Consider the following 15,425-nt stretch of genomic DNA (forward strand, 5'->3'; position numbering starts at 1 on the left):
AGGGAGGAAAGTGACGGATATACCCTGAGTGTGAGGTAGGCGCTGTGGATTAGTAACCTAAGCAAACTTTCATCCCTGATTGTACAACGGTTACAGCCAACCATACACTAGTGCAATGAGAAGAAGGTGTCCAAGGTCAGGCTACCGCAGTCCTAAGCATGTAAGGGCAGGTGACCGACCCACGTCCGTATGAGTCGGTCATTCATATGAATGAACAAGCATCTGCGTCTTAATTGCTGGCATCACCGTCACTTGGTTCGTCAGTGCCACTTCCGGTTCAGACAAGCCAGTTGGTTCAATTCAGGCCAGTTTAAGTCCAGTTAGCTTCAGGTCAGTTTAAGTTCAGTTAAGTCCAGATAAGTTCAGTTAGGCCTGTTAACCTCTTCACTACGGTGACGTAGTATTTTGGTATATTCTTGTTGTCTTCAGACGTTTTTGTTCAGTTTGAGATAGATTTTACACACTGGAGGAGTTAGACATAGTTTTTATTGGCCCATTCAGTATAAGTGGTATCCCCTAACTTGAATAATATCGTCTGGAGGTACACTGCATACACCAAACTAACACGACATCGAGGTTTAAAGCTATCCAGCATCATCACATGCATTCAGGTTCAGTTAGGTCTTTTCGGGTCACGTACGGTCATTTAATTCCAGTTTAGTCCATTTAGGGTTGTTACATTTACTGTGGCCCATACTAAATCCTTTCAGCCCCAGGACGTCCTTTCTATTTTATTCTCTCTCTCTCTCTCTCTCTCTCTCTCTCTCTCTCTCTCTCTCTCTCTCTCTCTCTCTCTCTCTCTCTCTCTCTCGTGGGGCTTTTCGTCTCATTAACTCTCCTCCTCTTACCGACTCCCTTCAACCTCTGTCTCTTCGCCGCACTGTTGCATCTTTATCTCTTTTCTATCGCTACTTTAATGGTCACTGCTCCTCTGAACTGTCTGCATGCATTCCTCCACCTCTACGACGGGCGCGTAGCACCCGTCTAGCAGCAAACTCTCATCTCTTTTCTGTCCAACTCTCTAATGCAAGAGTTAACCGTTACTCCCAGTCCTTCATTTATGCAACAGGTCAACTCTGGAACTGTCTCCCTCTGTCTGTATTTCCTGCTGCCTATGATCTCCAGTCTTTCAAACGCAGTGTGTCCAGGCATCTCGAAATGATCGGATCTTGAATTTGGCTCTCTATTGTATTTTGTTTTTCTCTTGGAGGGAACTGTTATTGCGGGCTCATGGCCTTTGGTTCCTTCTTCCTCGCATTAAAAAAAAAAAAAAAAAAAAAAAGATATAACGTCCAGTGGGTCAGTGCACTATTGAAGGCGTTTATTTGAATAAAAGTGATTGATGGCAGCTAAATATGAAATACGGCGTCATCCTAGTTAATGGGTTTGAGCAGTTCGTCGCCACAAGTCTAATTATATAAGAGTTGGTCTGTTAGGCCTATCTGGTCTACTTCTGGTCCACTTACGCAACTGTAGAGCCTTGCCGGGGACTTTAGCTTCATTTAGGTCCCAGTAAATACATCCAGGCCAGCTTAGATAATGTTAATCGTTCTAGTATAATTATGGTTCACAACATTTTCTAGCGTGTGGAAGGCGGTGATCCGATGGTCAGAGAAAGTGGCTGCTGTTGTCCCAGAGTGGCTTAGAAAACCGTTTGATTTAAAATTCGTTAAAACATACATTGCTGATAATCACGCATGTCCCACCGACTTGTCATGAAAATCCTTCAGGTAATATACTGTACAGTAGTGTATACGATCACACCAGTCCTCAGTGAGATAGCTCTAACATGTATTAATTAAGGACAGTAGGTATTAACACCTAAGTAATGGCAGGTGAAGGTGTGTGACACGTAGAATTATTGTTGGGCCTTTGGAAACGGACATATAAAAAAATGAGCAACTCTAAACTTTTTACGGCCCGCCATACATCAGACCACGTAACTTCCACCTCAAGGATGTCTTATTTTATTTTTGCTTCAGCCAGACGCTTCTGCTTCACTGAAGAGAGATTTCTCGAAGTGATACGGTTAGATTTAACTTTCACTGAACCAGTACATTTAAACTGAATGAAATAATCTAGTAGTTTAAAGAATAAAATAAAAATTATGTCCTCGCAGTGAAGGGTAAATAATCAAGTTAATCTCACTGAGAACTATAGATACAAGTATACAGTGGGAGCCAAGGGCACAATGCTTCCTCACAGCGGCTCTTGCATACTGATGATGGCAGGAGCTGTCCACCACCAATATATCAACCTACACCCACTCCGAACACCACCCAAAATACAGACACTACGTGCACTCTCACTCTTAACAGTTTAACATTACGATGGTGCAATAGGACGGCCAGTATACCCATAACCCAGTTATGTTGGCTTACCGTATGTTAAGGCTGGTGTATATGGCAGGCTTCAAACGCTGAATGTCGAGCTGCGCCTCCGCGAAGACGACGTTCTCGGCTGGAGATGTTGCTTTACATTCTGTTTAGTTCTATATATGGTCTTTAATGCCGCGAGCGGAGAAAATCCAGTTTCATGGGAATAAGTTGTTGAAAAAGGTTACAGAAATCACACTGCTCTGTCACGCAGGTAGGGATGAACAACCCTTGATTGAGACTTCCCGTGTGCAACTTTTTTTTTAACAGGGAAGATAATTTTTTTCGTTAAAAAAACTCTAAGGCAACATGAAGTTGCAAATAAGATATTTCGGCAGGAATTGTTTTCCATCCAGCTGCCGTGTATATTATACCAGGGTGGTGTCCACGCAGATGGATCCTCGAATATTGCAGGGTGTCTTTGATGTCATCGGTTGCGGTGAGGAGAATCTCTCTCTCTCTCTCTCTCTCTCTCTCTCTCATATATATATATATATATATATATATATATATATATATATATATATATATATATATAAAATATTTATGTGTGTGAGTGTGTGCATCCAGATTTTTTTTTTAAGAATACCTGACAGATTTTGAAACGAATTCTAGATTCACTGATAAACTTGTCAGCCACCACACATTTGGAATTTCCTTTTTGTCTCTTGGGTTTTACTGTCGACATGACAATATATAATTTAGTATCTTACAAAAATAGCACCGAGCTACTTGGAATTGAGTGTGTGATACTGAATGATTGCAGCGAGGATGGTTTCTTTGTTTTTCAATTTTTTATTTTTGTTTTTACCCTATTTTATGGGGAAATGAGGACTGGGATGGTGAATAGAAATGATATGGTTACTCACCAGTGTGCGGCGACTTATAAGTTGGGAAACGTAGCCCTGTTTCATTGCAGCTATTTTCACACCCTGTCAATTCGCGCCCATTACAGACAGTTTACGGAAGGTCCTTGGACGTCATTTCAAATCCAGCAGATCATTCCACGTCAACATACTGTGTGGATCGATTCAGATCAAGCTTTTGAAATCGTGTCTAAAATTAGTTATCGCTATTGGTGCAATTTCTTTTCAAAATTGAGTGCTACAATTTTTTCATGTTGCTTCATGTTCAATAGATATATTAAGGTCAGTACAGCACAGATAGCTTCAGGTCATGTCTGTGACCGCTCCTGCTAAAAATCCCTCCCCCCTCCCTTTTTTAAGATAACATGTAATTTGGGATGTTACTGATGTGAACGAAGGGAAGTGAGCAGGATGGAGTGGGGTAGTGAATAATGATGACACATGATGAGGGCAAAGTACCCTGTAAAGAAGGGCATCGTATGGCGGCAGGCGCGATGTTACAGCGAGTTTAATCTGACAGAGATCCAATCCTTTTTCAGCTCGGTTTTTATGACAAGTGTTGTTTGATTGGGGGGTTAATTTATCTAGTAACCAAAGAGACTCATTCCTACCTCATAACCAAGGCTTATTGAATTTCATGAAACCACGACTTAGTATTCAAGGTATGGGAATGGGCAAGTCGTGTCAAGTGAAAACAGACCGATCGTAGTCACTGCTAGAAATTCAGTAAGGAGCGTAGAGTGGATTTTGAAATGTGGACAGTATGGTGGTGGGTAGTGGGGGCAGAGCGGGACGAGTGCAGCCTGTGAAAATGAGTGTTGTATGATGGGGTGGCATTCATAGTGGGAAGATGTGGGGGCAGAAAACAGTGAAGTGGGCAGAACGATGGGTTGGGCGGACTGGAGTGGAGATGGGTAGTGCAGCAGGGTTGGAAGTAGCACAGCCAGTGAAGATCGACGTTGTGGGTTATATGGTCGGAGTGTGGTGAAGGTCTGAATCAAGGTTTAAACAGAAGACCAGGAAGAAAGAATGTGTCTGCCGCTCATTATGCTTGGCGTCATACTCTAGTTAGAGAAAAACATCAGTCTGCGTCTTGATTATTCAAATTTCTTTGTACACATTACACTTTAACTCCACCCTATCAAGTACCCCTAGACCACCTGAAATGATATGCATTTAAAATACCTGACTTCTATATTGAGGAAAACATTGTGTAGTATTGTAAGCGTTTTGTTTACTTTGCTCAGTATTTATAAGTTGATTTGGTATTGTAGGTTAGCTTTAGAAGACGGAAATATGATTCTTCGATTTGTGTTCAGTATTTTATTTTACTTATATTAAATATGGAAGGTAGATTTTCTTCTCTTCTTGTCCTCCCCAAACTGTGCTCCAAAGAGAGCAGGCGGAGTTTCAATGTCGAGGGAAATTCATGGTGTAAACACCTAGCTTGGCTTAACGGAACTTATCTAAACGCCTAGCTTGGCATAACGGAACTTAACCTAATCAGACTGAACCTAACCTTTACAACATCAGCGTCCTTGTCTTTGATGTTGCAACATAAACGGTGAGTAGTGGAAAAAAAAAAAATACTTCCTCTTCTGAGGTTCAAATACTCTTCCACCGTTTATTTCCCATGCCCGTTTTGACGACTGACTGCGTGACTAAGAACGAAAACACCAAAGAGAATTTTCCTCAAACTGTGCACATCCGCGAACGTAGATACTGATCTTTTGCATAACCACCAATAACGAAAAAGTGACCAATAACTTTCAAAATCCAGTACTACGATCTTGGGAGCCCGATATACTTTTCGGGCATCGTATGAGTTTCATGACAGACTAAAATGTGGAATTATAAACCTATTATTATCCACAACTGTATTGTTTCCGGAGTAAAATTGAAATCGAGGAAACAGTATATCTTAACTCCCAGATCGACGCGGCGCCAATGTTATTACACAACGTTATTGCTCAATCACCGACCTCATCGTGACCAGGAAACAACGTTGGTGATAATGGATGTGAAGTAAGAAGCAGAGTGCATGGAAAATATCGAACTGGCACCTTGGCGGGAGAATATAAGACGGGTTATCCCAGGACAACCTTCAGTACTCCACAAACGTTAGAAGTGTGAGTGGTGTTGCTTCTCTTGAGTTTGGTGTTGAATATACCGGTATATAATTGTGGATTGTGAAAACAAACTGGTGCAAAACCTGTAATATATTGATTTTGGTGATTAATGATTCTGGAGGCTAATCTTTTCTTTTTTCTTCTCCCATATTCCTTGTTACTGCCCATTCATTCCTTTTTACAAATCCTACCCATTCTTATAAAAAAATTTCTGTCTTGCACATAACCTCCAACAACTCCTTCCCATCTCCCCTGAACCACACCCACAATACCATTCCATTCCAATCACAATACCGTATTTTCGAACCTCTCCATCTCCCCATATTCCACTTTCCCCTATCACACAATCCTATCCAATCTCACAATCGTTGCCAATCCATCACAACCCTCTTTAAAATTGCATAATTCCTCACAATACTCCCTTTATCCTTTTCAATCCCTTCTAATCTTGCACAACTTGTCTACAACCCCATGTAAATCCCCTACACTTCCTGATAATCGCATCTAATCTTTCACCTTCCCTTTCCATACCTACTCTGAATCTCTTGACATTTACCACTAATACTTCACAATTTTCCCTCAAATATCAATCATCTCCAATCCTACGATCCACTCCTACCCCCTCACATTAATCCCAAATCCCTCACATTCCACTCCCTGCACCTTCCAATCCCCCACAATCCCCCTTCCCCTCAACAGATGAAGGCAGGGTTAGTGATAGCGGTGTCGGTGGCGGTTATGGCGGTCGGTGGGCGGGTGGGCGAGGCTCGGCCCGTCTTAGAGACCGTCGGGGAGTTTGTCAGCGACGTAGGAGAGGGTATAGGGGACTTCTTTGACGGCGTCGGCAGTTTCTTTTCTGGTAATTTAAAGGCTTTCCTCCGTCCCAGTTTTCAGTTGTTCATCTCATTCTTCCTTTTCTTATTGTTAGGTGGGAAAATAGGGTGATAATGATGTTAATGATAATAATAAGTTGCATCTTGTGTGGATTATTATTTTGTCCGAGTTGAAATATGATATTGTTACTGCTGAATTTCTCAACTTTCTCATGCATTCGTATACCAGTGAGCAAAAGGAGCCACAAGTATAAACCCAATAGATAGCAGAGTCTAGCCACACGTACTGTATACAGGGTGGATAATGCTAGGTGGGGGTGAAACTAGGTGACATAGTTAAGGTGGGATTCTTTTTCAGTGACAAAGTTATTTCCTCGGACCTATAGATAGATCAGTTGTTCTTCTGGACCAGTAAAACACATCATCAATGCGCCTAATAAAGCTGCCCACCCTTTCTGGACGTGTGCAACCCGACCGCTGCATCTAATTCATTGATTCACTCATTCATTCATTTGGAGGCCAAAGACCATGATCCGCATAATAGTGAAGGTTTACTGAGAAACCGGCACGGGAGAACTGAAAATCTTTCATTGTATTGGCAGGTGTGTGTGTGTGTGTGTGTGTGTGTGTGTGTGTGTGTGTGTGTGTGTGTGTGTGTGTGTGTGTGTGTGTGCTTGGGTCAAGTTCGTATGGATGCATGGATAGGTGTGTGTGTGTGTTCTGGCGTTAAGTGCGTACGAATGCATGGGTGTATAGGTGCGTGTGTGTGTTCCTGGGTTAAGGACGTAAGAATGCATTGATGTATAGGTGTATGTGTGTGTGTGTGTGTGTGTGTGTGTGTGTTCCTGGGTTAAGGACGTAAGAATGCATGGATGTATAGGTGTGTGTGTGTGTGTGTGTGTGTGTGTGTGTGTGTGTGTGTGTGTGTGTGTGTGTGTGTGTGTTCCTGGGTTAAGGACTTAAGAATGCATGGATGTATAGTGTGTGTGTGTGTGTGTGTGTGTGTGTGTGTGTGTGTTCCTGGGTTAAGTACATAATAATGCATGGATCTATAGGTGTGTGTGTGTGTGGGTGTGGGTGTGTTCCTGGGTTAAGGACGTAAGAATGCATGGATGTATAGGTTGTGTGTGTGTGTGTGTGTGTGTGTGTGTGTGTGTGTGTGTGTGTGTTAAGGACGTAAGAATGCATGGATGTATAGGTGTTGTGTGTGTGTGTGTGTGTGTGTGTGTGTGTGTGTGTTAAGGACGTAAGAATGCATGGATGTATAGGTGTGTGTGTGTGTGTGTGTGTGTGTGTGTGTGTGTGTGTGTGTGTGTGTGTGTGTTCCTGGGTTAAGGACTTAAGAATGCATGGATGTATAGGTGTGTGTGTGTGTGTGTGTGTGTGTGTGTGTGTGTGTGTGTGTGTGTGTTCCTGGGTTAAGTACATAATAATGCATGGATCTATAGGTGTGTGTGTGTGTGTGTGTGTGTGTTCCTGGGTTAAGTACATAATAATGCATGGATCTATAGATGTGTATGTGTGTGTGTGTGTGTGTGTGTGTGTGTGTGTGTTCCTGGGTTAAGGACGTAAGAATGCATGGATGTATAGGTGTGTGTGTGTGTGTGTGTGTGTGTGTGTGTGTGTGTGTGTGTGTGTGTGTGTGTGTGTTCCTGGGTTAAGGACGTAAGAATGCATGGATGTATAGGTGTGTGTGTGCGTGTGTGTGTGTGTGTGTGTGTGTATGTGTGTGTGTGTGTGTGTGTGTGTGTGTTCCTGGGTTAAGTACGTATGAATGCATGGATGTATAAGTGTGTGTGTGTGTGTGTGTGTGTGTGTTCCTGGGTTAAGTACGTAAGAATGCATGTATGTATAGGTGTGTGTGTGTGTGTGTGTGTGTGTGTGTGTGTGTGTGTGTGTGTGTGTTCTTGAGTTAAGTACGTACGAATGCATAGATGTATAGGTGTGTGTATGTGTGTGTTCTTGAGTTAAGTACGTACGAATGCATGGAAGTATAGGTGTGTGTGTGTGTTCTTGAGTTAAGTACGTACGAATGCATGGATGTATAGGTGTGTGTGTGTGTGTGTGTGTGTGTGTGTGTGTGTGTGTGTGTGTGTGTGTTCTCGGGTTAAGTATGTACGAATGCATGGATGTATAGGTGTGTGTGTGTGTGTGTGTGTGTGTGTGTGTGTGTGTGTGTGTGTGTGTGTGTGTGTAACCTTTATCATGGTACCGTGTAGGCAGCAGGATCTGACATTTACACACCCCTGAGGACAGGGTGGCACCAAGGACGTTTTTTATAGTTATTGAACAGTGCTCTGTGTTGCATCAGATGACTCTTCTTTTGTAGTCAGTAGTCAGGCATGGTTTTAGACTGGGGGTGTAGGGGGCGTACGCCTCCTATTTTCGGCAAACCAGAGATTACTGTACTTATAATAAATGACCAATATTATTTACCAAAATATGTGCAGTGAATATCTTGCTGCACATGCCTTTGATTATATTATTGTACTCATGATTAAAAATGTTATATAATAGTACATTTTTTTTTTTATTGTTTAAATACATTTAAGTGATACTTCTAGTGGTAGGTGGGAACGCTCACCATCCACTCACTCAGTGTAGTGCTGCTTTGGGTGCCTACCCTTTCCTGTCCTCCATCCTCTTCTCTCTTTCCTTCATTCCTTCCTCTTCCTTCTGCCTACGGGTGATTTTACACTCCCTCTTCTGTCTGTTTCCATCATTCTTTCCTCTTCCTTCTGCCTATGGGTGACTCTGCACTGAGTGGCAAACCAAATGGTTTCCTGTACACCAGGAAACCTTTTACTACGCTGGGTGGTAACCATACAACCAAATTATGGCACCTGGTGGTTCCAAGGGGTGGTTGGGGTTTATTGCTCACGTAATGCCACTCAGGGATGAGTGAGGCTGGTCACTCTAATCTTAAATGTCAGGACCAGCTTTCCTAGCCCCGGGCTCCTACGCTCCTTAAGGGGCAACATAAGACTGAATTATGGAATGGTGGATAAAGTGATACTTTTGTTAGGAATCACCCCCACCCCCCCTTTCCAAAGTGCTTGATCCGGCCCTGGCAGCGGTACACATTGTGGGACATTTTATTATTATTAGTAGTAGTAGCTGTTTATTATTATTATTATTATTATTATTATTATATTAATTATTATTATTATTATTATTATTATTATATACTACTACTATTATTACAGTATTATTATTATTATTATTATTATTATTATTATTATTATTATATACTACTATTATTATTACAATATTATTTTTATTATTATTATTATTATTATTATTATTATTATTAGCCAGTACATAAAAGGCATTCTTAAATAGCCTAATATATATAAGCAGATGTTTAGTTACATGATTTGTATTGCTAATAGTAGAGAAAGTAGGCCTACTATATTAAATGTCAGGCTGTCTATACCCTGACGTCATAATCCTGTAAGGGGCATCGAAAATTAATAATCGACAATTTGTAGTTTATAACGAATTTCATGTTTTTACATGCATTATTTTATTTCAAGGTATTGAATATTGTTTATAATATTGTCCCCCCTCTTAAGGAGAAATGTAAAAGTGGGACTGACACATGTGTTTTTTCATCGCGATGGCCTTTTGAGCCTATGGCGGATTATTCATCCTCTGTACTAGGATATAAGGTTGCTGCATCATCCAAGTTGCCTCCTTTAGGTGTTACCTTAGGTTCTCATTTTACCTATCAACCCACAAAGGGTGGATGGACACTTACTGAGCTGTGTAGCGCAAACTGTCAGCACAAGGATTCGAACTCAAGCGCTAATGGACCGGCAGTTTCGTAGCTAGCAGCCCTACCCACTCGGTTACCGAGGTAGATTTTTTTTTTTTTTTCGTAACTCTAGGTTGAAGAGGAGGGGGTGCTAAAAGTCTAGGATGTGATAATCCCAGCACACATCTTGCGTGGTGCAAACTTTTACAGAGAGGTTCCTTACTCTGAAGCCCCAGAAGAGTGCGACTGTTATATCAGTTATTAACGAATGGACTTAAATGAAACTCCATTCTTATAAACTTCAATTTGTCAATCTTATGCTTCATTTTAGACTCACCGACATTTGAACTTGGAGATATGCCGGAAATGAATACAGCCCTCTCACCAGTGCGGCAGTTAGTGGGCATCAGTTGGTCAACTGCAATCCAGTGATCATGTATTACTCTATAAGGGTAACGGTAAAGATGGGGGGCAGACGTCATGAGGCGCCATGGTACTCATTTACGTAACATACTCGTAGATCTTTGAGTCTGTTGCAGGATGTTCACCCAGTATCCTGGGACACGAGGCCATTGTTTCATCCATGTTACTAGTTACCTCCTTGGTATTACCCTAAGTACTCAGTTTTACATACCGGCCTACAGAGGGTGGATTGACACCTGAGTCGAGTGACGCCACCTGCTCTCATCAGGATTTGAGCCCTGGTGTTAACGAGCCGGCAGCGTCACAGTCAACGATGCTAACCACTCAGCTACTGCGGCGGAATGCTGAATAACTGACCGCATGTTTCATATTAATTTTGCTTGATTTAACTCAAATTTTTTCCTGGTTGTGGAGAAATCTTGAGGAAAAAGGATTTGAAAACATGTCTGCACATTGGATTAGCTCAAAGAAGTGATTTTGAGGGAGAATGCAGCCATCCTGAACAAGAAGCGGTGCCAAGGCACAGCAAACCCGTCTCCAGCACTCATTTTAATGCTGATGTATAAACACAGCAAGATATCTAGTCAAAGATGTCATATATCAAATTTGGAGTAAACTGGGGAAAAACTGACGATTTTATGCCCATTTGAAATTTTAGGCTAGATCCACCTGACATTCACCCCCCAATTGCTAACTAGGGGGTGACCCCCTGATGTAATGAGATATGTTATAGGATGCAGATTTGAAAGATGCACTTTTAGGTTTTGGTTTCATGTCGATATGGCGAATTTGAAAGGAGTTATGGTGAAAAAAACGATTTTTACCCTTTTTTTTGGGGGGAGGGGCCTAGAGCCTGGGCCTTGGCCCAAAATTTAATCAGGTGATCAGAAGGTCATAGCCCATCATCCCTGTAATTTAGTCAAAATCGCGTCAGTAGTTTCCGCTTGAAGTTGTTAACATTCAGACACAAACAAACAAACAGACAAACCGAGTGAAAACAATACCCGTCCCCGAACCTTTCCGGGGCTGGGACGGGTAAAAAAAAAAAAAAAAAATCGGTTTCAGAATTTCAGGACTGATTATGTTGAAGAGCTGAATTAGATCAGTTTCAAAATTTGGTGTAAGTGTGGATAAATTGTAATGAAGTGAAGGAAGTACCAAATTTCTGTAAAACAGTCATTAATAATGGAGATATTTAAATTATTCAGGGGCCTCAGAGTATGGATCACCCGTTAGCACTAGCAACTCAGCAGGGAGACTTGGGACAGTGAAACTGAAACTTCTTCCTCCTCGATTGTTGCCCCAAAGTCTTCTCAGTTTTGCCAATTACAGTTTATATGTAGTCGGGGAACAAAAGTTTGTCTAATATATATATCACCTCTTCAAGTTCTTACTTTTCTCTGCTATAAGGTGATGTTCTCAAGCTGTGGGAAACTTCGAATGTTTTTATTCGTATAGATGATTTTTTTTTTTTTTTTCATAGGATTCATAACGAAGGAAAGTGATAGATATGCCCTTTGATTGAAGTCGGTGCAGTAAGACAGTAGGCTAGATGAAATGTAGGTGTACATGGAGGGAGCAGGGTCATCCCATGCAAGATGCAAATGATCTCATATTTTGTGTTGCAACCATCAGATTATTATATCTGGTTTTGGGAACAGCTTCCCATATTCTGAGGATTAAGATAGTTTTATGCGGACTATGAATTCTGCCCATGCGATCCCCTTAAGCGTAACAGTTTTGTTCTTGTCGCCGTCATAAAATATAACATTTTACCAATTCCGCCCCATTACTAGAAATACTGGAGGCTCCTCAGGGCATTCTACCCCAACACTCACTGTTTCCCTTTATTGGATATTTTTGTCTTTGTTGCCATTTTATAATAACCTCATGCCAACGTTACCATTTTCACCTCCACTAGGGCTATTCGGGGGCTCCACCAGGCGGTCTACCACAACCTCCATCGCTCCAGCACCCCCTCGCTTACCCCCAGGACTTCCCACAAATACTAAGCTGCCAGAAATTTCCCCAACCGCTCCAGAATTCACTCAAACATCTCCTGGTTTGAACCATCCTCTGCCATCCGGGCCAGGCGTTTTGGATCCTGAATTGATTGCTAGTCCTCAGGGGCCTTTGACCTTAGAACAAGCTATTAATACCAATAATGTGAGGTTTGTTCTGGATAACTGAGAGAGAGAGAGAGAGAGAGAGAGAGAATTAAAGGCATTAAATGAAGATTAAATTAAACAGAATGGAGCAGGGAGTATAAGCATTCGGTGTCCTAAATAGAGAGAGAGAATTAGGGGCATTAAATGATGATTAAATTAAACAGAGAAAGGAGGAGGGAATATAAGCATTTGATGTCTGAAATGAGAAAGAGAGAGAGATGAACATTATAATAAGATGAAACTGGAGAGAGAAGGGGTAAGAATTTGGGCATTCATTGAGGATTATAATGAGGAACATATTAGTAACAAAATAATATTGCCAAGAACTCAGTGTTACAGATAAGTGAAGAAAGAATGGAAGACAGAACGTGGTCGAATGAAAGTAAGCAGAAATCCAGGACTAGACAGTGAATGTATGGACAGTTAAAAAGAGAATGTTGAACGAAAGTTACATCTAATTATTCTGTAATTGAATGAAAGGATAGCCTGAGTGAGTGAGAAAGAGATGAAGCAATGTGAAAAAAAAAAAAAAAAAACGACACATCCTTCACTGTTTACAAAACTGCAATGCAGATTGTGAAAGTCAGACTTAAAAATTCAATGTATAAGTGTATTGGTGCTTGTTACGGCCAAGTAGAGCAGATATTGCCCTGGAAGTTTGCATACCCATATTTCATCATGCGCTTTCCCATCTCTTTTAAGAAAACAGGATGAGTGAGGAGTTGCAGGTTATAAAAGCAAATGAACCACATAGCATGGATGGCTTTTGTCTGTGGTAGAAATGAGAATTTTGAAACCTGGTACGGTAATGAATGTATGGTAAATTTTACCGGGGGCTCTCTTGATAGTTCAGATATTTTGTTTTCCATTTCTTCTTCTAACAGCTGAGCTCTATACAATGGAGTAGAGACCCTGTATAGGGTCTCTAGTATTGAGGGGCTATCCCCGCAGCGAGCCTGTGACTTGGTCGCCACATTGAAACTCCCGCACTCGTCGCCTCCACCATGGTAATGCTATTGTAACACTGTTCTTAGCTTGCAGTTTCTGTTTCTCTGTTGCTTACTTAAGCTGAGCAGTGGATCATGGCATTATATTTTTGCTGCGCAGTTGACCATACCACTATATTTTCCGGATTCATCGGCTGGTTGCAAAAGGCGTGGGAGTCAGATGTAGTGCATAAACATCAACATTGCCCTGGGCCCCTGGCGGCGGGTACACAAACTATGCAGCGCCACCCAAGAGAATGCCACTCCATTTGATAAGCTCAGTGGTTCTGACCCTAGGCACCATACATAATAATGGGACATAGGGTAGGTTGATGAGCATGAAAGAGACTGGTGAGTGATCGCAAAGAGATTTATTTGTTATATGTTGTCAGTGTCATATTATAAATTACTTGAATTTCAAGAATCTCCTTTAACATTTTAAAGTGATGACATGGAAGCTATGTAAAACGTGTATTTATATTTTTTGATGGATAAACTGATATGTATCCTGTATTTTTGAAATACACTGTATATTATTTCTGATAGTATAATATGCCCCTTCATGTAAGAACGAACGCAAATTACAGTACTCTGTAAATAGGAAGTTATTCTAGCAAGAGGTACAGAAATGTAGAAGTGACATTGGAAAGAAATGTGAAAGTGTGAAGAATGTAAGTGGTAGGTTATTAACCCAGGGGTATGAAGTAAGGACCAGATGGAAAGAATATTTTGAAAGTCTGATAAATGGGAATGGAGAGCGCAGAGCGGCTGTAAACATGATTGGTCTTGGGAGTGTAAAGAGAAGGAATGCAGTGGCAGGAAACGTGACACTCGCGGAAGTGAAAAACGCTGAAATGGCTGAAAAATTGGAAAGCAGCTGGTGTTGCTGAGGTGTATGCAGAGATGATTAAGTGTGGTGAAGAAAGTGGAATGAAGTGCTTGTTAGAGATAATATGTAAGAATTAGGCATGGATAAACGAAAATGTGCCAGTAGAGTGGAAAAAGGCAGTGATAGTACCCCTGTACAAAAGTAAAGGTGAGTGAAATGAGTGCAAGAATTATTGTGGCATAAGTTTATTGAGTGTTGTAGAAAAGGTATATGGAAGAATTATCATAAAGTGGTTGTGGGAGCGCTCACCATCCACTCACTCGATGTAGTGCTGTTCTCGGGTGCCTGCGCTTTCCTCTCTTCCTTCCTCGTTTGTCTGTTTAACTTTCCTTCATTCTTTCTCCTTCTTTTTGCCTACGGGCGACTTTACACTCCCTCCTCTGTCTTTCCTTCATTCTTTCTCCCTTCTGCATATGGGTGACTCTATTCTGAGTGACAAGCCAAATGGTTTCCTGTACACCAGGAAACGATTTACTACGCTGGGTGGTAACTATATAACCAAATTATGGCCCCTGCTGGTTTGGTGGGTAATTAAGGCGCTCCAGTTGGATTGAGCCTGTGTAGGTATAAACCTACACAGGCTCAATCCAAGGGGTGGTAGGGGTATATTGCTCACGTATTGCCACTCATCCCTGAGACTGGTCACTTTCAACTTAAATGTCAGGACCAACTTGCCAAGCCATGGGCTCCCATGCACCTCATGGGGCAATGTAGGATTGCGTGATGGATGGAGATAAGAGAGATATCAGAAGGCCTAGTGAGTGATGAACAAGGTGGCTTTAGGAGTGGCAGAGGATGTTGTTATGCTGAGTGTTTTTAGGCCGACTTCTCGTACTAAAGACACTAGCTACTGAGCGGGGTCCTTTTTCCGGACCGGAAGTAATGCACTAACAAGGGAACAGGACATAAAAACTAGGCAGTCCACCTTTAACACATCTATTACCTTAATTACAACACCTTAACAATATCACATAGGATGGTATTATAAACAGAGGATAC

General features: G+C 41.6%; 1 protein-coding gene across 1 annotated transcript in view; it reads left to right on the plus strand.

The window, feature by feature from the left end:
* The window catches only part of LOC145401957 (uncharacterized), a 51,054-nt gene extending 38,475 nt beyond the window's left edge, over positions 1–12,579 (plus strand). The window contains exons 2-3 of the mRNA XM_080274062.1: positions 6,070–6,229; positions 12,305–12,579. Of these exons, the coding sequence (XP_080130188.1) occupies positions 6,070–6,229; positions 12,305–12,573 (429 nt within the window). The 3' untranslated portion in view covers positions 12,574–12,579. The remainder of the gene's footprint in view (positions 1–6,069; positions 6,230–12,304) is intronic.
* The last annotated feature ends 2,846 nt before the right edge of the window (positions 12,580–15,425 follow it).

Source organism: Coenobita brevimanus, chromosome 57 (genome assembly GCF_032717465.1).
Source record: "Coenobita brevimanus isolate Jiangsu-jjx chromosome 57, ASM3271746v2, whole genome shotgun sequence".
In the NCBI taxonomy this organism is placed as follows: domain Eukaryota; kingdom Metazoa; phylum Arthropoda; class Malacostraca; order Decapoda; family Coenobitidae; genus Coenobita; species Coenobita brevimanus.